This window comes from Botryllus schlosseri, chromosome 13 (assembly GCF_051294905.1).
Source record: "Botryllus schlosseri isolate E-star chromosome 13, Bs_hap1, whole genome shotgun sequence".
NCBI lineage: Eukaryota > Metazoa > Chordata > Ascidiacea > Stolidobranchia > Styelidae > Botryllus > Botryllus schlosseri.
Window position 1 is genome coordinate 9,424,325 of NC_137248.1, and position 24,824 is coordinate 9,449,148.

At 44.5% G+C, this 24,824-nt stretch overlaps 1 protein-coding gene across 4 annotated transcripts; it reads left to right on the plus strand.

The window, feature by feature from the left end:
• The first annotated feature begins 1,425 nt into the window (after positions 1 to 1,425).
• LOC145454619 (uncharacterized) lies at positions 1,426 to 22,127 on the plus strand. 4 transcript variants are annotated; one of them, XM_080332612.1, is made up of 6 exons: positions 1,432 to 2,023; positions 5,781 to 5,900; positions 8,352 to 8,560; positions 16,618 to 17,164; positions 17,581 to 19,145; positions 20,591 to 22,127. In XM_080332612.1, the coding sequence occupies exons 1-6, from the start codon at positions 1,870 to 1,872 to the stop codon at positions 20,918 to 20,920; spliced, it is 2,925 nt and encodes a 974-aa protein (XP_080188738.1). In that variant the 5' UTR covers positions 1,432 to 1,869; the 3' UTR covers positions 20,921 to 22,127. The 4 variants fall into 4 exon arrangements, with proteins under 4 accessions (XP_080188740.1, XP_080188738.1, XP_080188739.1 ...); XM_080332613.1 differs by lacking the exon at positions 1,432 to 2,023 and adding an exon at positions 2,064 to 4,301; XM_080332614.1 differs by lacking the exon at positions 5,781 to 5,900 and having other exon boundaries at positions 1,426 to 2,023.
• The last annotated feature ends 2,697 nt before the right edge of the window (positions 22,128 to 24,824 follow it).

Sequence of the window (24,824 nt, forward strand, 5' to 3'; positions counted from 1 at the left end):
CCCACTAGCGGTTTGGTTGTTAAACATACGTTATCCGCTATTAGACATCTGCTGTTAAAAACAATGGAAAACCGATTTCAGCTCATGGCTGTTTCGTACATAACGTATAATTGAAGACCTTCTTGGAGGTACAGAACTTCAGTATACAATTGAATAGTATATTCATATTGAAATGAACCCGAATATTTTCAATATGAATATACTATATGTCGTATGGTCTATAAATCCGCCCGCTCAATGTGCCCAATGCGATGCACAAGACATAGCAAATAGGAAACAACCAAATCTGTATTGATTTGATAAAAATTTTAATAAAATGATGATGATGATGATGATGATCATGGATGTAGGATAAGCATCACCCCAGTCGCAATTTTTCTTTGTGCAGTTTGATGATGATAGTAAACCCGTACTAGGTTAGTGTATCGTGTACGCGACAATTGTACATATTGTACATTGTACACATTGTACATTGTACCACAGTAGCGCGAAAAAATACGATGTTGACTGTTTCCAACAATCCCGATGCTCGGTGCAATTTACCTGTCCGAGCCCCAAGTCCCCTGATTTTTCGCAATTTTATTTCTTCGGCGAGTCCTTTGGCCGAATGTTCTTAAAAAGGCCAACTCTAATGTCACGAATGTGGTGGTCCTAGAACCTATTTGAGAACGACCCCACCGAAAGACTTAAACGCAAGGAAGTATGTATCTCTATCTTTATTCGACATATGGTGTAAGTTAGTAGTACATAATCCAGTTTGAAAGCTTCCAAACGTCCCATCGGACAGGGACTTGGAATTAGAATATAGTCTTCGCTATAAAACACGCAGTATAGTTTTGGGAAAAGGTGAGTAGTGAGTACATATTGTTCTCTATTATCGTGCAATAGACAGAAATGGGCACATCCGAACAAGCTTGATTGAGTTCCGGCCGGCATACAAAGCGACAGAAGAAAATTGGCACATCGTAGATTACAGGTGCGTGACATGACAAACAACGTATGAAAATTTAATAACAGACACAGGGCATCCTATTAGAGAAACCAATGTAGCGCTTCCGTTTCAGCTATCTATAACTAACTTCTTCGATTGCGTGGTGCCCGGCGACGCGACAAAGCCAGTTCATTCGATAATCACGTGTAGTCTTCACTAATCGCCAGTCGCTGTGTTTCAACGGCATTATCGATGTAGAATATAATATTTAGGCGGCGAAAACGCAGCGCCAAACAGGAAGCAGTGGCTCTCGCAAGGATTAGTCAGCGATTACCGATTCCTTTATTTGCTCCCGTCTGACCGAGAGGAAACGAACGTATTTGACGCATGCGTTGGCGAGAGTAGCGGAAACAAACGGTTGTCGTCAGCTGCTCGCTTCGGGATAAAAGAAATATACGGCGCGGCGAGCGAACGACGATAACTTCAGTCGTGAGAGAAGCGAAAATTAGGCAGTAGACGGAAGCGTAAACGAGTTGGAAATTGTTTGGGGTGTGCAATTGTATGGGGAAAGGTGTGAAGTAAAATAATGTTATCCCAGGAAGCCGGGAGTCGTCGTAAATGACTGTTTATTACCTGGTGTAGAATCGTCCCATCTACCGCACCGATACAAGGAGATAGGTGCTGGTGTTTACAACGGCATTACGCGATTGTACGGTCGGTCGCGCGATATAATTACTTCCGCCAACACGTTTGGACGAAGGTCTTCGTTACAACTTGTTTTTGTTCATAAGGCGACGCAGTGTGTTGGGTAGAGTATCGTAAGGAAGCGATATTATGTTTGGAAGATAGCGCCAGGTTTCGATCGTGGTCAATAAACAAGTCTCGCCGTATTTTCAGATTGATCATAATATTTAGCACTATCGAATGTCGGTCTTATTATGACCTTACACTCCGAGGAAATTATGCCTGACTTAAGTCCGCGTGAGAGTAAAGAAGATTTGGAACAAAGGCGCAGGAGCATTATAATGAGCCATTTCGCCGGAAACGATACTCCCACCGGAAGTTCTGTGGATTCTGCGGATTATAGAAACGGTATGTATGTAACTATGCATACGCGATTGCATCATTTGGACACGTGTATTCGGTTCCGAATCTTACTAGTACGTGGGTTAATTTTGAGAGTGACATAGTCAACGGAACATGATGCCGAGTTGTCCGATGTCCGTGTTATGCCTGTGTGACTCGTACAGTGATTCAGTAATACCTTGACACCAGCGTAATCAGTTTATTATCGAGATGTGAAAGCATTCGCATAAAGACGGGCGACGGAAAAACAAGTTATTAGTCGGAGGTGGTTAGCAATCCTTTAGCGTCAATACCGAATTTCCTTTGTGCGGGTTTATCAGTGCAGTCCCGTCTTGAGGCAGGTGTTAAGTGTGAGTGCGCGCGTTAGGATACCACAGGTCGGCAGCAACGGAACAAGCGTACTTTGAAATTCCCAGACATTACACGCTAGGATTCAGACAGGTTCAGAAGTCAGAGCATAGCCAGAATTTCCGCTTTCGCAGCCACCGGCGGAATCAGCGCTATCGATCGGCCGTTTATGCGCCGAAGCGATATGGTTTTATCGTATTCATAAGTACGCACGTACGGACCTACTTCCGGAAAAGTCTAGCATCCTATCAAACCGTCGGTAATAGCGTAAGTGACGTCATAAAGTAAACGGCATAACGGCATAGGTCTAGTTTTGGGCGATAAAACCAGAGCGATTTTCGGAATTTGCGGTGTTTATGGTTTCTGGTCTACGGAAAGGGCGGATGGGTTCTCTCTCGTTCCTGTTGTCGCGTTTTCCTGAGTCATTAGTACCGTAACGCAACGTGCGGTATTCGCTCCCATGTTATCAGTTACATCATATTCGACGCTATACCAACCGAACGGAACGCTAACTGATACAATATTTACAGCCAAAAGTTTTACGATGCATGGTATAATCGGTTTTTAATGGACCGTCGGTGCGACCCACCGCACTTGTGGAAATTTCTTTTGCTACTATATTACTTGATATTTCTTTCTATATTAATTAACACTTTGTACAACCAGATATTGTAGAGACAGTGTGCTTATTTGATGCGAGTGTTATCAGACTTGTTAACCTAATGTCGTATCGATCACTTCACGCATGTCCAACACCGAATACTGTGTGTGCATATTCCTCTGTGTCAGCATTGGTGCTGTCAGCTTGTCATATTTTTCGTTTGGGTGACTCTCTCTCTCTCCTCATCCAGAATCGATGTCCTTGATTTGGGTTGGTCACACGGCGCGGTTATATTTTTAACTGGACTACAGTCCTCGTACTAGGCGCTATCATATACATTTTAAGTTACAAACCAGCTAATCAAGTAGTTGCCTGCCCTTGTTCAATGGTTGTAACAACTTATTTGCAGGCCAGTGTGATTAAACCCGCCTAAATGAGTAATCAACAACTTTCGTGTATCAATCGATGCGGTTGCTACACGTTACTCGTGTTGAACCAGAAACGAACATTTCTGCGTCAAATTGACTTTGGCGACCGCGCGAACGCTAATGCAGGAATAATTGCGCGCCGAATGAATTGCTATATAATTTCACTTCCATCCCAAAGGCTTCCGCTTCCCACGCTCCGAAACGCAAATCCACATCACAAGGCAACCAGATCCGGTCATGTCCCAATCGGATCGCGTTTCGCAGACACTGGTTACTACAAATACAAAATCGTCATTGTGGGACTGGGAGTTTTGGAATGGTATTGCCTTGACGCGATTCGTTTTGTGATATTCCGGTCGTCGATTGTGTACATTTACGCAGATGTAGGTCATCAACGGGTCATAGTACGGCTAAGTCACTCATAGTGCAAACAATACTTTCGCAAGATAACATGAATAGCGGACTCTGCCGTCTTTCATACAAATTATAATGGGATTATGTGATGAAACCAATAATTTGTTGGTATATCCAGACCGGTAGAAGAGATAACGGCGCTGGCCATAAATCCACGCGAATTTGTGGCTGGTGAATCGAAAACGAAAGTCGCCAGGGTCGCATTAGCGATCCTTGACAGAATAACTAGACCTTGACGTGACGGTGTATTCTATTTCCTTTTTTAGCGACACTTTTTAGAACCGGTAGGCCAGTTTATACCGTTGATGGGCTTTACAGAATTGTTTCCCGTGCAGTAGTGCCTTTTTTGCTTCGTTTCCCGTCTTGTGTGCTGTGGGCTCGGGATTAAATCAAGACGAGTTCAGTTTGTGCTCTTTCCTTAGCGTTTGCCAATGCCGGACAGTCATGCCATCGTCAATGCTCGCGCCTTACATGATTGACTTGGAATCCGACGGTGAGATTATGCTAACTTTTTCGGAGTAGGGTATGACGTAACACTCCTCGCTTTGTCTTGCGATTTCCTGTCGCGAATGTTGATCGCCGGTTCGCCCTTGAGGAATGCAAGAGCATTCTGCATTTCAAACGCTACAATTATCTCGAGCGATGATCTGCTTGTAATGATAATCTTCGGATTACACCTCGCTGTAGGCAGATCTCCCCGATTTTAGTTATGGGAAAGCATACGCGTTTGCGCGAACAAAATGAACCATTTGAATATTGTGACATCCGTTTAATATTGTGATTCGGTGCGTGATGTCATCGGTGGTTGGGAAAGTTGTTATTCAATGAAAAGTGCAGTGTGCCGGAAATGTGTTGCCTCATTGTAACGGGTTATGTTTGAAGGTAGTCTTCTTGCTGTTGTTCATGTTCAGCCAATGCTAAGCATACCTTTTGTTAAACTTCGCATGGCTACCCGTATTTAGGATATCCTTTGCGACAGACAAGTTTGTCGACATTATTTGTATTGAAAGTCGCACCGTCCTGAAATTGACAATTTGTGCACTGTGCAGTCTACCTTGCTCCGGGTTTCGGCTTCATCGATACAGAGCCGTTCCCGGAAGTAGGACACCCAACGATGCGTTGCAGTTAGAGCGGCATGCGTATAAGTATAACTCAATATAGCTGGTCACGAGGAAGATGAATAGTTCCGCATGTCGTTTCCGCATCATCATATGCAGTGATTTAGATTTTCGAATCGCACGTATAGAAAGCCTGCCATGACGTAACGCGAATCAGTAAACAAAAATCCTGTAATTCTGCAAGGACTCGTTTATCGAGTGTAATTTACGAATATTTGCATCATGCAGGTAGAGATTAATCTCTTGCCGTCCAAGCAACCAACCATATTTGCGAAATATAATAAAGCCAGGTAATTGCACGCACGTGATACTACATGGCGGGTGTTCCGTTAGTTGAAAATATCAGGATATGTTTTCTCATATACGCGCGCAGTAGCAACCGCGATTTCCGCCTAACGCAGACATGAATGCTGTGAATGACGACGCGTATCCTAAATCGTATATAACAAGCAGTTTCCGGGTCTGTTTTCGCGTTGCGCGCAGTTGAAAAGACTACAGAAATACTGGCGGCGGTGCTTGGTATCACAGGAAGTGCGTGTGCACAAGGGAGCCCTAGTATATAATATGTGCGCGGCATGAAGGCTCCAGCACCGGAAAGGAGAAGGAAAAAAGACGCAACCGAGGCAATTGTTATTTGGCATTAGCAGCATGCGGCAGTGCGTCTTTGAGAAACACCGGTAGATGTGTGTAAGCAAATCGCGCCTAGGGCAAGGTATCTTCGGGTATTTCAAGTGTTTCGCCTTGCGCGACAGGAAATGTCCAGCATCGTTTTGCTGCAATGAAATCAGATTATCATTGCATTATACGCAACTTATGTTTTCGTTTTCATTTCCGTTGCAATAATCAATTCTTAGATAATCGTCATTTGTCGTTGGATAATATGGACGACTACGACATGAACGGATCCCCGCCTGATAAGATGATGCGACTGGACGACCATATCCCTCACCACGTCGTGTCGCAACTACCCAGAGGTATGCAATGCAGGGCTGTCTTACGCAATGCGTCATTAATGCACTTAGTGAGGTGTTTGCGAAAGTATCTCGCTGTTTCAATGTGTTAACAAAGTGTTTCGCACTGCGTCAGTGTTAAAGTCACGTGAGGAAAGTGTTACGGTATTCACGCGCTCCGTATATACGACATACCTGCGCAAACGTGCAACGCACTGTACCCGATTCTCTTTAAATACTTATCAAGCGTCCAATAAAGCCGAATTCGTGGCCGTAATTCCGAAAGGTCTGGTTTTGTCAAGAGCTTGTAGTGACTTGACGCGACAGGCTTCAGTGTACGTAAAGGAATCGGCATTTCCGGAACCCGGATGTGTGTGCCTGATGTTTCGATAGCACTTACGTCTGAAATCTGCGATGGAAGCGGCCGGGCTTACGCCAATACCAAAAACAGATACAGAGTCGGTCATAAGTCAGAAAACCAACACTGTTACAGGCGATCCGTGGATATCCCGGTTATTTATGTCGAGTCGATTCAATACAAAGAATTTTCGGGCGTTGTACGCCTTTGTCCTATAGGAACCGACTTCGTGTCGAAAATAGGCATCTTCCTGTATGGCAATATTGTTGTTTCCGGTTGTAGGCTTGTAACTGTCCAGATTGGTTGTAATGAATGTTTGCTTGGTGTGTTTTCTATTCCGCGACTTTTCGTCATCATGGTATCGCGTTAACCGAGCGCGCGTTGTTCGGACCGAAAATGTACGGTAATCCGCACTGAAGTCTAGATAATAATTTGCCGATTTCCCTGCCAAGTGCCGCGAAATTCCCCAGGAGCCAATTAGAGCCTTGGGGGCGAGTCCGCTGTAGTAACAAGTTGTGGTGCATCGGCCTGACTCATCATCATGTAAGTGGAAGCCAATATTTGTTACGTTGACCCGGCGGTGCGTATTTAAGGGCTATGATGGCGATTCTTACAACTTGTCGCACGGCTTTGTGTTATATGGGTGCATTGCGACTGAAGCGGTAATATTAGCGAAAATGAATGAATGCTTGAGCTACTACAAGCTGTCGCAAGCGTTATCGCTCGGGCGATTGAGACGATAGCGGAAATACCAACGGGATAACGCAATAAACCGGAAGTTATATTGTATGCGTTTTACCCTTTGGAATACTCGTTACGGTCTCAAATGCCCTTCTAAAGCGTACGGTGAATCCGGTGCTAAAACTATACCGTAACCGAGAAGCAATAGTTTTGCTATACCATGCCGAATGATCTGGGCGTGGTAATTTAGAAGGCCGACGAAGCGATTGCTCAATGCTCAATGCTCATAGACTCCGACGATAAAGAAGGCTAGGAAACCGCTTCGACATCCGTTACGTGAAATGGAATCAACAAACACCGAATTTAGGCCGCGCGACGCGATAAGTGATACTTTAACTGTCGTACCTCTGACTCTCTGGGCTTAATTTAAAATCCCATTCACTAACCTGGTATGGATATTGACTCACGTGCACTAGCTATTCAGAAGTCCGTGTTATGACGCCATTTTATAGTTTCCGCGCCCTGACTTCTGATCACGTGATCAATACTTACATCTGATTGCAGATGGTGAAAGCTGCCGCCCATTGCAATAGCGGATTGTGCATGTCTTATGGAAATATCTCAGCTGCTTTTGGAATATTTTGAAGAGAATCTCGTTTGCTCATATATAGTGTTAATACTGCAATTCAGTATTGACATAATTGCGACGCAGAAATTATGAATCTGCCGGATATCCTTCCAATATACTCCGACTCGGAATGTCTGGAATCGATGTTTAATATGAAATTAAGCTTCTTGTTAATTCCGGTAATTTAAATTGCGCGAAAGTTCTGGAATTCCAGATTTCTGCCCTCAAAACCAAGGACAATTAACTCGCGGTTTTTAAAAACTCTGTTACGCCACAACGGCCGCCATGCGCGCAGACTCTTTGAACCTAAAATAGAAATTTCTAGTCCGAAATAAATATTTTAAAATGACAATCTAAACCCAGGAATTCGATTCAGCTCGGAACATAAAAGTTCCGGTCTTTTGATGTAGGCCAAGGGTTTTCAACCTATGGGCCATGACGCTGTTTCCATTAGGACGTAGAATATATTATTTTGAATAATGTTCATTTTATCATATTTTATCAAGTCCAGCAGCAACCTTCTCATTAGATTTTAGGGAATTCTCATTCGATTAATTTGTATCGTTGTTGGAAGCTGGTGTTTTTCACTGATATTCAATGGACCGACGCCATTTTTTACTAATTTAGTGGATCGTGAGAAAAAACGGCCGAAAACCTCCTGATCTAGGCCTTCTAAACAATAGTTCTGTGCGAAGCACGAAATCCGGGGTTCGCTATGTTATAGACTTGATTGTTGGACGTTCATAACTTTCAATCGCAGAAGTTTTCATTCGCAACAAAAACCTTAACGGTCATCTTGCGTTTTCAGTGCTCGACATGAATGTCACCCTCTGGCAGTTCTTGCTGGAGCTGCTCATGGACGGTAACAACAGTCACCTGATCAGCTGGACGTCGAACGACGGCGAATTTAAGCTGCACAATTCCGAAGAAGTGGCCCGGATGTGGGGACTGCGGAAGAATAAGACGAACATGAATTACGACAAGCTCAGCCGCGCGCTCCGGTATTATTACGATAAGGTGAGCGTTAATAACTTCCCTATATTGGAAATTGGACCGTTTGTCGGCCAAGGTGAGATTTGGTCAGTAACGAAGTACCTCTGCTCATTTGGAGCACTCAAGCAGGTTTTTCCTACTGGCAACACTTACTCAAGGGGTTGTTTACAGACTAGTTCCACTTCGACTTCGCCAGTTGAACAGCAAAACTACTTATTAGCGAAATTGTCATAAAAACCGCGCCAAATAGCCCCCCGTATCACGCTAAATAAATACGTATATATTTTGAGATTGCACCTACTGGTAGTATCATTGGTAGTTTCGCGTTAGTTACGAACGACGATATTGCAATCTTGGAAATCGAAGCGTTACTTCTACCACGACTTTAGTTGGATCGCTGTCTACTATCCACTTCATGGTCGAACCAGCGAAATTGTATGTAGGCGTACCCCAAAAAGAGTTGAAATAGAGTTGAATTTTTCCGTTTTTTTTCGAGGCCGTGAAGAAATAACATTACCATAAAGTTTACATTACTAATACCACCACTGCTAATATCCAATCGAGTTAAAGACCAACCGAAATGGAACATCAATCCTAAATCAAATCCGTACATGTTGATACATGACTTCCTCAGCAGTTGTCATTGGCGTCACTGTCATTGTAGACTTTCTGTATTCCGTGCGATATCCCGGGTGGGTGTATGTTTTGTCTCAGCTAATTTTCGGAAAGCCGCACCTCTGGTGTAAATGCGAGAGGGTAATTTGGAAATGCGTTTCGCGATCAAAATCTGACAACACCACTATAGGTCCAAAAGTTGTAAATCAGAACTCCCAAACCGATTTCCGCCACAGCTCCACATAGCATCTCATCGGAAATACCACTTAGCACGCGATAATAACCCGCATCCCCCGTCTCCAGAACGCGATCATTTTCAAGTCCGACATTAGCATCTCACCACGCCGACTCATTAAAAGTTATCGATCGAAACATTAATTGCGATCACTTAACGCCGGGAACGTCAAACGTACGGCTCGCAGGCTGGATCTGGCTCGCCGAACGATTTCATCCTGCCGGCGAAGCAATGCTGAGATTTGAGCAAATGAACAAAAATACCCTGGTATAGTGTCCAGAACATTTGTAAGAAATATTTCCATGTAATAATCCGCCAAGACAGAAAATGTAGAATATTGTCATATGTCATAGTACAACAATTATGCAATGTCGCGTTGTCACTCTAGTCGCTATTACAGTAACAAGTCTTAGACGGCGACGCCAAGTTGCGCACTGCAATATAACCTCTGATTCTAAAGTTCCCAGGCCTCATCTAAGCGTTTGGTCGCGATTATATACTGTATCAAGCGTGCATTTCCAAAGTATTTTTGTTGCGGCACAAACATTTCTTCAACCTCTCCATTTTTTAGCCTGGCGAGTTGGTTCAATAACCTTATTTTTATGCCGTGACCCAAACTCAAATGGTGTTTTCAACCTAATGAACCGAATTCGAAGAGTCTGCGTTTACGGTTGAATCTCTTGTATTCTTCACGACCAACGCAACAGATGTATAGAATTATGCCGACTTGTATCGCAGTAACCACCAGCTTAGAACTTAGAACCACTGTTGTAGTGGATTAAAGCCGCATTCAATCTGACAATTGTCCTATTTTCGCCAGTTCTATCGGTAGCTAATAAAGCTGTTGACAGAATAGGGCCCGCGTAACCTGTAATATTAAATATTATGTATCGGCTTAATAACGAAACGTTCCGCGACACAAGTTGGGTTTAACCAATGACAATAATCATGGTTGCCATTTACATGAATGAAAAACTTAGGACAGCCGCAGAATTAGTAAACTTAAACTGTTGACTACTAAAACAAAAAATAATAATCACCACCTTTGTCCAGTCCTAATGTCACCTGTTCGAGGCCTATTTGGGGAACTGACGACTAAAAAACGTCATCACTTTGGTGATAATCACGGCATCTGTGCAGAAAGAAGGGCATTCTTGCCATACCTACTCACAAAAATATGGACGCAAGTCAACGGTATGAACAAATTTGATAAATATGGAAAGTATGTCAAGTGTCAACCCTGACTATAGTCGTAGCGCGGTCAGCGCAACTGCCGCAGCGCTGAAAGACGATCTAGCGTCCCGTTTTAACTGCCGCGTGCTGGTTCCGACTCGGGCGAAGTAGCGGAAAAATTGGTGCGCCGGCGCGCTGCGGCAACTTGATACAGACCGCGGCTAAAATTGCCGGACGTGGAAAACTGCACCAAGGCAAATTGAATGGCCTCGTGACGGCCTACGCTTCCTGTGCGGTACCCGCGCTCGCGAAAGGAACAATAAAAGGTCGCGTAGAAGTGAGTGTTTCGCTTATTTGAAATGTGGAACACCGCATACAAACCCTATATGCCTCTGCCATTATGAAGGAAATAAGGAAGTCGCAGTTTCCGTTCCTTGCGCGACTGGCGCTTGTGAGTCTACGCGCGCTTCCTATGGTGCAGCAGAAACTTTGTGGCTGACTCATACGGTCGTTTGCATGCGTTGAAATTGTGTTGGTCGATGCTATTCTGGAGCTTCCGACGTATATTATCTGTTAAACTCCACAGCGACGCGGCATTGTCGCCAGGCGCGAATTATTCGCTTTCACCCCGCGCACGAAATTCGCTCTTAAAACCGCGTTATTGCGTACTAGAGGAAATAGCGCTGTTCGCCGACATAAATTTTGTTTACCGTCCTTCGAATAAACGGTCTGCTTTTTAAAGGTGTCAAATAATGCCTTATTATTGACGCGCGGCGAAGTCCGGCTTGTTGTAGCCTTTGTCGTAGCCTTTGCCGTAAACGCGCGATGGCATTTCAATTGTGGATGTAGAACCGGATGTGTACGCTGGTTACTGTTCTGCTACCTAATCAATCCTAGGTCGGAGTATAATATGCTTATTCGCGGCTTCCGCCAAAATGCAGCGGCAGGCAATTTCACACGTCCGCTGATTGTATAATGTATATTCTAGCATAGTGTCGACGCTGAGGCTTTTACGTATATTACGCATGATCAATAGCGAATTTCATACGTGTCCGAAAAAGAATCCCGAAATTTAATGGTGTAAGCATGGGGGTGGCACCCCAAGTTGTAGGATTGGCGAATTGAATATGACGTCATAATTTTGTGCAGTAACGACGAAATACGGGCTTCGTCGTGCATTTGGTTGTTGAAATATATTTTGATCGCCCTTACAGCAATGTTCTGATTACCCTTCTCGGCGTAACTACCACGCTACAAACCGTCATATATATACGCTGCAAATTATCGGTGATGTTTACCAAAGTCTGGTTTTCGAGTTTGTTTAATGCCAAATTTACGCGCTCTGGGTAATTCCCTACGCGCATAATAATACGTGGACTACGCGCATAATAATACGTGGACTACGCGCACTAGGGTTTCGTAGTCATCACCAGGCCGTGTTATTTTTGGCATTTCAGGAGCCAGATGCCAAAACTGCCAAAAATAAAAATTTGAAAATGCCAAAAATAAGCAATTTTTGGCATATGCCAAAAATAACACGGCCTGCCAAATAGTGTATTTCGTTCATGGTGTTGTGTTAACAGGACCGCGTTACAACCGAGAAGAGCGTTTTTGAAAGGCAGGTTTCTTAATCTGGGTCAAGCCCACCCATTAGGGGTGAAAGCATGGTGTCCTAAATGGTGTGGGCACAGCGAGATTGAACGGCTGACTGCATTTGGTTTTACGTCATACTTTCCATTTGTCCAAAGGCAATTATAAGACCATTTTTTACCGGCTTGTCGAGCGCTAAATTTGATAAAACGGGTATCAATGAGAAGCTGCCGCAGTACTGATTATTAAAATATAAATTATATTCTGCTCATAGAACTGGAACCCCCAAAATCAACCACGATTTTTGCATTGTGATCGAGTTGAACATTGTGACGCAACAAACTGTCTGGCTATTTCTGAGCTGCATAGTCTCGTTTTGCCAGACAGTCTTGTTGCGTCAATGTTCTTAAACAAGCTAACCTTCCCAGAACTTTTCCATGCGAGTTGGTACTATTAAAGCCACCTGAAGTGACAAAAGTCCTCCGTATCGGTAGACTGAAGGAGAAATGATAGTCGGGCTACTAAATAGAATGTGTTGAGAGACAACACAGGAAACTCCTGGAAAAGGATCGGGAAGAAAATCCTTTCCGCGATGAGATCGATTGCACTGGCGAAGTGATCTCTTTTCATGATGCATGGAAGCCGACTCGGCCCTCCAAAGATTTTGAAGCTCTGAGAACCTTTTGTTGATGACTGCCAACATTATTTCCCTCAACGGCTACTGTTGAAGCCGATATTTCCCAGATTCGCTAGGCGAGAAATGAATTTAGGAGAAACTTAGCTGGCCTGAGTTTGGAAGCACTGTTACAGTGCAAACGATTTAAGTCTATTCAACAGCTGTAACAATCAGCTGTTGAGCGTGTTTGTTAGGCTTTTCTTTCTTTTTTGCTTATTGGCACCGATTCCGATGGATACTGCACATTTTGCGGTTTCGTTTGATATTATTAACCTATGAAATCGTTAGGTTTTTTTCTTCTAATTATTGTTTGTTGGCGCTGATTATACGTGGATGCTGCACATTTTGTGGTGTCTTTTGACAAACTAGCCCAAATAAAGCGTTTTTGTGACTAATTCGAGGCTGAAACTATCTATTTAGAGGACGATGCCAAAACTGCCAAAAATAAAAATCGAAAAATGCCAAAAATAAGTTATTTTTGGCAGTTTTGGCATATGCCAAAAATAACACGGCCTGGTCATCACCCATTAAATGTGAATTACGTTATAATCCAACATAGCACGGGTACCGCGAAATGCTGCCTATTCGTTATAGTGCTGAGCGGATGAGAAATAATTGTCGGTTTGCTTTCTGTAAGCGACAGAGGGTTTACCGGATCCTTGTGGCGCATTGTAATGCTTTCTTCAAATCGGAGGCCGTTATTGGTATCGCAAAGCCTTACTATGCGGGCGGAATACAGCAATAAACCATGTTTCCGTGGCCCTCGCTTACTTACATTAGCAAAACGAGCGTGGCATCTGGGCATTGATCGCATGCGCCACATCCTATCAGAAACAGAGATACGCTGTCGGATATCCAGTGATGCTTATTTCAAGCTGGCAATAAAGCCCACAGTTTGCATAGCGGCGGATAAAATTGGCCTGGATTCTTCCAGGATATGGCCCTCAAACCGGAATGAGTCTATTTAATTAAGAGTTGGCAAGTGAGGATATCCGTGGAGGCGGATTTGCATGCGAGTGCGCGCGCGATTCGCGGAATTCGGCTTTTTGCGCGACACATGAGCTAGTCTTGTTTCAAATTAGCGCGATTTTTCTACGGAAGGTATTTGAATAAAGCAGTGATCGCGTAAACTCACCAACGTCCGTAATGAACAGGCAGTGTAGCGCTTTCCGAGTATGGCCGAGGAATCGTGTTCTCGTATCCGAGTCGTGTATCGTTTTTCTTCAAGTAACGGAAATATACGCCTTCACACGAAGATTGATATTTTATCACCGACAAATATAGTTTCTATACTTCATTTTCGCCGTTGGAGCCTCGAAACCTCTGTTAGCTGTATCGCAGCATCGAAAAATCGTGTCGCTCAAGGCTACGAATATTCACGGAAGGTATAGTTTCTGCCAAGTAGTGATAAAGTGCCACGAAATAGTAATGGTCTGTAACTTGGAATTTTTTTTCGTATGATGCGACACATTTTTATTGTGTCCGCACAAAGATACGCATTCTAACCTTCGAGACCCATTTTTAAAATTGATAGAAAATCAAATTTTTGTTTAATTTTCATACGTTTTTGGCCATATCCTGGTGATGTTTATGTTTGTCTACCTGTTTCAAAGTTAATCACGGCCAAGCTATGTCCGAACGAGAATGAAAACTTTACATAAAGTTAGTTTTCTCAAAATCTGTAAAATCGATATACGTCACTTTACTACCACTACGACGAAATACTCGGATGTTGTCAACCCTAGCCACGACCAGCGGTGGCAAGAGTTCAACACTTGAATGAGCATGTATCTTGCCTAAGCGAGATGGCAACCACAAAATTATATACATTTGATTTGTCTCAACGACTTGAACTTGACCGAGGGTTGTATCGTGTGGTGACAGTGACATTAATTTCTGTTTTAGTTCAAGACGACTCGATATAAGACTAGCAAAGATTATACGGTAGTTACCGCATTCTAAGAAGACAAGTACAAACTGCCGATCTATAGTTAGTTGATCAACAATCTACTGTTTTTTAGCAGTTCTAGATCTAGCTACGCATTATTATTACTATTACGCAAATTAGTAGCCTAACAACAAATGAAACGTGTCGGCGTTTGGCGTGAATTATGATACCGGTGTTCTGTTGTGTGGTGTTCTTACAACCATTGCCAGCTCGGGGTCATCAGTAATCACTGATAAGGGTGGCGTCGCCAAGGGATGGGATTTGAAGGTTCTAAACTCCTCCCATTTCAAATTCAAAACCCCGTCCATTTGAAATGCCGATTCGTCGGAATTGAATCTATAGTTAGCTGTATTTATGTTGATTAGTTGCGGATTTTCAAAGGTCGTTAGTTCTAGTTGAGAGTTTTTAAAAGTGAGTAGTTCTAGCTTTCGTTGTGATTTTGCATTTTGAAAATCAAGTAGTTTGTCTGGCCCCAAGAGTAGCGACAGTCTGGATTCAGCGCGCCTTTCCGTGTTTTGCCGCCATTTCTCATCGCGCGTCAGACGGGCGAGTATTTATTTTCCGCACGGATCGGCTGCCTACCTCCGGTTTCCTGTCGACCACCGCGACGGAACAGCGAAAACCCTTCCTTTTACCGGCTTATAAAAAGCGTCTGCGACACCGCGCGATCGCGCAAGAAAGCCGTGTCAGCCGGGGTCACCCGGGAAATAACTTACCATACAGTCACCTTCTTTTGTTCAGCGCGTTTCAATGCGGTGCTCGCGCGACGCGTAAAACAACTCGAACACACGTTTCCGATTACTAACGAACTGATTTTCCACTGTCAAACACTGTGTCCCAGTTTCGGGGCGAAACCCGACCCTCGCATAAGTAACGAAACGCTCCTGTTTTAATTACGAAAATCACCGCACCGTGCCGACTACGATTGGTCATATCGGCGTCGCTGATATTTCCGCAACGCGCGGCTAATAACTCCAGTCGCGGTTTCCCTGAGTCAGTTAATCCCCGCGCCGTATTCGGCAGAGACATTGAGCTATTATCCCGACCCATTACGAGGTCGATCCGCTTGGTTTTTGCGCTCACGGCTATTTTAACGCAATTTCCGCCCGTCGCGTCCGACGCTTTTTAGGGGAGTTGCGGAAGAAAGCGCATCCTTCCACCGCGGTAATTAGTCCAATTAATCGACGCGCGCGCGTAATTGAATCGCAGTTTGCGAATTAGTCAAATGGATAAATTCCGTAACGGCCCTCTCACCACAGTTTTCATCTGGTCATTTGCGCTACAGAATATTCTTTATGCTGTCCTACAGTTGAATTTTATGATCGAAATGGATCCTTTGAGGAAGCGCCGCATGTCCCGTGTAATTACGCTGGACGCTTTAGTGTCGTTTCGGAATTAACGCCACGCCAGAAGCGCTATTTTCATTATTGATTCGACCACGTTATAGTAATAATCGCGAGTTGGACGCGTCGCTGGCCTTCCTGGAATATCCGGGATAATCTCAATCCAATCCGAGTCCTATGTGAGAGGAAACTACAATGATACGTCTCCGCAAGTGGAGTATCGTTTTATAAGCGTCGCGGATGCTATGTGTCAAGGAAGTTGACCTGGGATAAAATAACATTGGGAAATAGTGTATAGCAGACTGTGTTATATTATAACAGGTCTAACCCTGGTGTGAAGTTGCATTCGTATAGACTTCGTTTTGTTCTCATTTCAAAGGAACCAAATGCACACAACTCTTTTTCGAATAAGTATCTACTCGAAGTAGTCTCTGAGTAGTGACAGTTTGAAAGTATGAAAAATTTCGGATTTCTTAAAGAAGTTTTTCACTTTCCTCGCAGAACATCATCAGGAAAGTGAACGGGCAGAAATTCGTCTACAAGTTCGTGTCGTTTCCCGAGATCATAAAGACAGAGACAAAGATACCCTTCAGGGTTAAGATGGAACGCATGACTCACGGATCGTCTGAGAGCGCAGACGAAGGCCGCCAGTCGCCCAACGCTCTGCTGCCGTCCGAGTCAGACAAATCCGAAGCATTCAAAAACCCGCCCGTGACCGATGAGCGAATGTGGCGGTTCCTACAGCAGCAGCTTCACCAGCAACAGCAACAAGTAGCCGCGCGCAGTCCGCCCGCGCTGAGCAAGCGAGACGCGAGCTACCTTGGACAGTACTCGCAGAACTCGCGGCCTAACAGACAGGACGAGGACGACGCGGCGAGGCGGAGGTCTGAATACGCGGCGATGATGAACTATATCAACCCGTTGGCGTTGGAAAGCCTGTCGAAAGAGGAGCAGGCGGCCAGGTCGGCGGTCGCGTTTTGGGCGGAGATGCAGCAGGCCGCAGCCGCCGCGGCAAACTCGTACAAAAACATGCAGTGGAACGGCGATGGTATGTGGAAAGTCGGTCGTATTTGTGCTGCCTATGTTGCCGTTGACTCGCTCAAATGTACACAGATGGTCTGAAGTCTATTTACTGTACTGAGCAGACGTGATCAAATTAGTCATCTTTACTACTCAAGTAGAAGTCCAAGTACATGAAAAGTAAGAAGTCTTGTCGAACAATCGTGAAGTAGAAGTGGAACTAGTGTAAATACATAACCGCTTTAGTGAGTAGTGCAAAACCTACTGAGTGTACAGTGAACACTCTAAAATTGTCCATCGTTATTGACCTACAGTACGGAGACGCGAGTGGCGTGTGTATTCGCGGATGAATGTGATTCGGTACAACGTATTATCAGTAATAATTTGCCATTGCATTTCAACAATGGTGCGAAATCACGTTAACGAACTCGTTACGTTTTTCAGATGAAGCCAAGTCAAGCCCGAAAAGGTCCTACTCCCCGCGCAGCCCGGAAGCCGCCAGCAACGGCTGGAAAAACCATAACACCAATCACGCTTACGGCAAGCCCGCCGAAAGGCTGCATCTGCCGAACCAACAAAAGTACCGCAACGGGAAAAACCCGCATTTGCCGGAGTCTCCGGACCGCGTCCGAAACAAGTCAGACTCATGCTCGCGGAAGGAATCACAGAATGTGTTCGTGAAGCGAGAGTACGACGACGAGACGCATCCGCAGCACCTTTACTACGGGCGCAACAACGCCAAACTGCACCGCGCCTCTACCAGTGAAGAAGAACGAAGGAAAACCACCGAAGAACTCATAAATTACAACAATAAAGCGTTGAAAGACGCTTTTCTGTCTCGCGTAGCAAAAACCAACGCCCCGAAACCTTTAGACTCGCACAGTTACGGTTCTTCCACCGATAACCAGTCTTTATCCCCCGAACGGACGTGGGGTAACGTAGCAGACGATCAAAAAACACGCCGCAAACGCTCCAGGTCGCCCGACGACCCGCCCAGATCTTACCCCGAATCGGTAATCCAGTCTTCAGGCTTCCACCCGCATATCTATCACAGTGCAGCGCCCAGCATACAGCTACACCGGCCAACCGCGAGCGCTGCGGAAATGGCGCGAAACAGCGCCACGATGCGGCAAAGAGACGTTTCTCCACCCATTCGCCGAAGAAAGGCGTCTTCCGAAAACTCATATTCGCGGTCGCCTCTGTCTGGCGATAGTACGCAGCGTAGAAGTGATAGCGGTATCGGTAAAGGACCTAGTACTTCATCCGCAATGCCAGTCCCGTCTAGTGTATTTGAAAACGCGCTGTGCAAAGGCATAAATGATGCGAAAGCGGCCGCAGCGGCAACTGCCGCTATGATGATGGTGAAATCCGCATTTCTTTTAGGGAAACCTTTTGCTCCTGCCTCTAACACTGGCGACCCTCCCTCCACTTCTCCAAAGCTTTTCGATACCGCGACACCTAACGACCTCAATTCCAAATCTAGCCCCAAAACGCTCGAAACTGAGCAAATGCTTCTTCAAACCGAAGATTTCTTCAAAGAATTCGGCCTGCCGCGTTGCCAAGAGCTGAACAAAGTTCTGCCCCTGCAGATCCCTCAAATCACGGGCGAAAAGCCTCTCAATCTCAGTACCTCCCCGAAATCGTCTTCCGCCTCCTCGCCCAAGTCCGCGGGGTCCCGCGAAAGCTCTCCGACACCGAAACTGGTTAGCCGGGTCTCGCGGGACGATTCGGACGCGACTGAGCGGTCTGGGGAAGCTGATGGGACACGTTTTGGAGCTTCGGGGAAGAAGTCTCAGGACAGGAAGCCGAGCCCAATCGATCTCAGCGGCGCTAAGCAGAGCGGAGAGGAGGCGGGATGGCCTAGGCTACGTGGTGGGCTTCTTGGGAACGCGTCGCTGTTTCCGGACATGAAGACTATCAACACGCCGGACGCGGTGTCGCGTAAAACGCCGACAGACGCGTCTGGGACGTTTTTCGGAGGTAGTTCAGCGATGACGCCGTCTCCGATGGTGAGTTTTTACTGTGTTTAAGCCAATGGTTCTTAACCTTTTTCTTAGCGCGTACCAACTCGAGATTCAATGATTTTGTTGCGATCCAACAAATTTGCGAAAAACGCAACTTTATTCGAAATGTATAAAAAATGATTATAAACAGGCGAGTTATTTCACGTTGCTTTTTTCAAACAACGCCCTCTGGGAAACAAATCAGGTATCGAGCGCACTCGCCCACCCCCTTACTCCCGAAAAAAGTTGTTTAGTTCATTGCAAAGTCACCATATTGGCGTGCAGACTTTATTGGTAACGCAATATACGTTATGCACGCTATGTAAGAGTCACATTTTGTACAAATTCTAGGATAGACATAATCAGTGAATACAATCGTACACGGCCATTCCTCTTCCATATCGCCGTACTTCGCTTTGGTGCGATATGCGTCTATAACTTCATCGTCTTGTAAGTGTGCACTGTGCAATCGTACGAATGCCTTGTGCATGCGTTCGAATGTGTGCTCATAGTTGTCACTGAAAGATAATAGTCTATTCGTTGATTGATTGATTGTATCTGTATGGTCATTAAGACAACTCAATATTGCATGACAAAGAACATGTGCGTGTAGCGTTCGTAACGATTTTCGATTAAATGTATCTTGTACGACGTGATCATAAATCTGACATTGGTTCACAGTGAAAGGTAATAGTTAACGGATTTTCCCAAACAGTTTCACATAGTCCATGGCGCCCACGTTTACTCTCAGCGCCCCCTTCTCTCAGCACCACCCAATCGCCAATATGTAGCTAGCATCCCCAGGCGGCCGCTAGCGCCCACTTTGTGAACCACCGGTCTAAACGCTATCTGGTGTTATGTCATTGATATTGCAAGCCCAACCACTGTTATGCAGGAGTGGATGTAATGCAAAATCGTAACCACTTGTCAGTGCGGATGTGCAAGTAACGCGATACAGGTATAAGTAGCGATTTCCTTGTAAATAAAAAGGATGATTATTCTAGGCCTATCGTTTTACCGAAACTGTTGAGTACAAGTGGTCTAAAATCAAAACCACTTTACTAAGTGCACTGTAAGGCGTGAAGTTAGACACCACATTTAAACATACGTTATGTGTTAGCCAATATTGTGTGTACCGATGCACCCCGACATCTATAATTTAGAATAATTAGACACCACATTATGCATTGTTACACAGAATGTTGGGAACACATAAAATATGTTGACGTTTGGTGTCTAACTGCACGCCTTAAATTTAGAGTGTGGTGCAAGTAGGTAAAACTTACTTTGAGTCTTTGAAAAAGAAGTATTTCGTTACTGACCACCTCGATTCGTAACTGACCAACGACCACGTCTGTCCATACCCCCAACACAGTTGCCTATCACGAATTCTGTCCACGGGTGCGCCTTATTTCGTATCCTCGTTCTAATGGCAAGTTTTCTCCTTCAAGGTGATTCCGAGCATTACTTTCTGGAGCACGCTAAGCCCGATGTCGGCGCAAGACGGCGAAGAAGCCAAGTTCCCGTTCGTGCCTATCTCCGGCGCTGAGGCCAAGTCGCCGCACGCCAGCCGGACCGTTTTCCAATTCCCGACCGTGGTCAACGGGCAGATGACTCTGGGCGGCGTGCCCGTGCGCCCCATCGCCGCGGCTCTGGGACAGCCCATCCCAGCCAGCAGGGTAAACACTGTGGCCACTCAACTCTCCTTCAAAATGACTTCCGTGTCTACAACGCACGCCGCGCAGCAACCACCCAAAGACGTTTCCGCCCCGACTTCGTGAGAGAATCGGCGATGTGCAATTCCCATTGTTTGTTACTTCGTTTTATTTTTGACTAACAACCACAATCGTACAGAAAGATGTAGCGATTTTGACCCTTCGTTTCCGCTCGCTTGGCATTCCGCTTTAAGGTGCTGATAACAAACTAAACACAAACGCTAACCTGCCCGCGTGGCGAACACCGGTAGATACTGGGACCTTTCTTCGAGGCAGTCGAAAATTGTTGCAATCCTATTACAGAGTTTCGGTTTACGAACAAAAGACATTTTCTTTGATTCGCATCCACCGTAGCGAGACCATGCTGCGTTATGTTGACATCGTCATTTCAGTTAGCAATATGTAACAGTGTACAAATTATTTTACTTATATAATATCTTTTTCCTGTTACACCATTAGAAGTACTCGTAATACTAACGCTTCTACTCACACGCTTCGGAGATGCATTCAGTGATTTTTCTACTTCTTTTCTTGCAATTCATCGAGAGCGCTGCTTCCATATCAGTCGCCTCTAATTGTTAGCATATGTCTTGGTATGTTACGGTAGTGTCGGCTATGAACGCACTGCAACTCATCTAGCCCTTACACCCAGCAATTTGTATTGTGTCTGATATTATTGCACAAGACTTGCCAGGTTTAAAGATATGCTGACTGGTGCAGCTCCGTCACTCTGTTATATAGTATTTTGGCTTATTTCTTGCCCGTTGTTTCACGATAGCAGGTCGTCGGTGTTCTCCGAGTCGTATCGTAAGCCGAAATCACAATTGAGCAGTGCTTGTATTGTATTGACGCGGGGATAATTCCGTGCGACCATATTTACGGTTTAAGAAGGAGGAGAGCATTTGCTCTTGCTCGCTATCTCTCCCGGGACACCTGCATTGGTATACCAGACTGTTTCGCATTTGCCTGAATAACATGCAATATCATACTAACATACGGTGATTTTTCCACTGTCTCTGAAAATTTTGTAGCACTGACTCGATCATTTTCTATTGTAAAACTGTTGTGTTGCTATTGTCATTTCTACTGTTGCGTCCAAGTATGATTATCACACATTGTGACTGAGACATGATTGGACAAGATAAAACACTGTTTTGTGCTCTATTACTGCTATCGTTTGGAGTGTCCCTATGGTGAGCGATCCAGCATGAAAAGGATTGCAATTGCAAGCGATTTGATTTTTTGATAAGAAAATACATTTTACATTCTCTTGCTCTGGTTTCGTGTGCGGATAAAGTAAAAGACTGATTAATAGTACCGTATGTGTAGGGAACCATCGAAAGATGAATATTTGGCACATTGGAGTACATTTTGTGGCTTCCCGTATCAGGTGGTGAAGCACACCTAAGAAGCAGGCGTTCGAATGTAATTCTCGATTTGTCGATTCAATATTTTGTGATCGTGGTGATTGTTTCAAAACGCATCCCTCGGGCCTCGAGTAACGATATTTTGTCTTGCGACCCCCTCGACTAACGACGTTTTTTGTGGCTGAATTGATGTTATATAAAACACACCATTAAGATTGTTTGACACTGCTTCTGCGCAACTTTATCTTAATTCGTGGTTGAATCTTGGAGATCGTACATCTGTAAATTATCCTTGATAGACACTTACTACAGCGTATTATTGTACTTTAGGACGGCTTAAAACAGTGGCTCTCAACGTTTTTGGTCTCGCTGACCCAGGGTTGTAATGACTCGAGTCACGATTTTCTGATGACTCGACTTGACTCTAGTCATTTTCTCAAAATACGGAAATGACTCGACTCGAGTAAATTTCTGTATTGACTCGACTTGGACTGGAGTCTTTGGGCATGACTCGAGACGCAGACCGCCAAAGCCGACATTTCATTGTAATTTCGAAGAATAGTAAAGTGATCGCACCATTGGGATTTCATCTATTGGTACTGGTACTTGAAAATGCGACAAGAAACCGCTAAACGTGAGGAAAATTAGTATATCGTAAATGCGAACCATTCGATAGCACCAAACAGATTTATAAAAGGTGGGTTCAACAAGACATTAACATGAATCTGAGCAGTCAACACAATGACTTGGACTCGACTCGAGTCATAATACCGTGACTCGGACTCGACCCTATTTTCGCCGACTTGGACTCGGACTTGACTCGATGGTGAATTGAAAATGACTCGACTTGACTCGAGTCAAAACTATAAAACTGAGATGGAATTGTGATTCGATGCCGTGGGACTTGGTTACAACCCTACGCTGACCGGTAAAACTTCAAAACAAATCTTGCGAACCGGTGAAATTTCAAAAACTAAAATTCTCCATAAATCTAATTGCGACAAATGCAACTTAAATGTAATACTGGAAACTTCATTCAATGGTCTTTTCAACAGGACATGGTAGGGAATGGGAAATTTCCATACTCTATACCCACCTGAATCGCTCCATACCATACTTACGATTTCCCATGACCTAGCAACATTCTTCCATACCATATTTCTTACTTTTTCCATACTTTTGCTGTTGCCTAACCTCTCAGACAATGTTATATTTTTGATATGGAAATTTTCCGGCGTTTACAGTCTAATTATTTGAGTTGATTTGAAAAAAATGCAACACCAATCAGGATGATGAATGCGTTGATTTTTAGTCTCTTACAGGTCGTGGAAAATATATGGCAATTTCGAAAAATCAACCCATTCATCCACCTTTGACCCGTTAGGTTCTTACGTTGTTCTTTACAAAGTGTGCTGTGCGATTGGATGGGGCATTTACAGTTATATTCTTTTACACCAGTGGTTCCCAACCTGTGGTACGCGTACCACTAGTGGTACGCGAAGGTAGTACGCGAGTAGATTCTGTTTTTTTGTTCGACCGAAGGGAGTTCACTAGTTCAGGTGAGGTTGATTTTGAGTTTTTTGAAGCCGCCGTCTCACGCTATTCCCCATCAGCTGCTAATTTTCCCTCCGTGAGAATGCGAGCAGGGAATTTCATCCCTGATGACTATCAAGTCGAAGAAACGAAACCGTCTTGTTGCGCCCATACATTCGATGCACTGTAAGCAAATGTATAGGCTACCACGCATCGACAAGCTAGTGGAAAAGAAACAAATGGAGCCATCGCATTAAATAAATTGACTTTCGAATGTGTGTTGTTATTTCATTATGTTGTTCTTCTTGTGACTGGTGGTGAAAAAACAATTCCATACATCCCATCAACCCTGGGTGATAATGCCTAGTTCAGGGGTGTCAAACTCAAATTGCATCGCGGGCCGGATCGAAGTCATGAAATCGCTCGCGGGCCGGACCAGTCAACGGAATCCAAAATGTTGCCTCGTGCCATTGCTTCTCGCTGGAATACTTCATTATCAAGCATATATAGATAATACACGGATCGTAGGGGTTTCATTCTAGCGAGTCGCAACACCATTATTTGCGAGCAATGAAATTGGCGAAAATACGATGTTTGTCCGGTTGAATACAATGACATTACCGGCGATACAAGTAGACATATTTCAGTTTTCCCTTTGCTTTAGTCCAGGGGTGGACAACCTGCGGCCGTAAGAGGTAATTTGTGCGGCCGTAGACACGCAATTCAATTAGTATGTGTTGGCGGCCGTCGACATGCAATTCAAATTTGCGAATTAACTCCCGATTTCTTGAAAGATTTTAATTAATCTTGAAATTTTCTTCTCGCTGCGCGCGATTCAATGCGACGACATTTTTCAATTTTAATATAGTAGCACCCTTTGCAATCAAAGCCCCACAATGCAGATGCGAACATCAATGGAAAATGATGCGCCTCACATCGAAATATCAGCTCGGAATCGTGTGCTCCTCACTATGCTAACAATCCTGATGGGAGGTCAAGAAACAACAGCTTGCTACAAAGTGACTAATGACAATTGGCCCACCCGAAGATGCATCATAATTTATAACTTG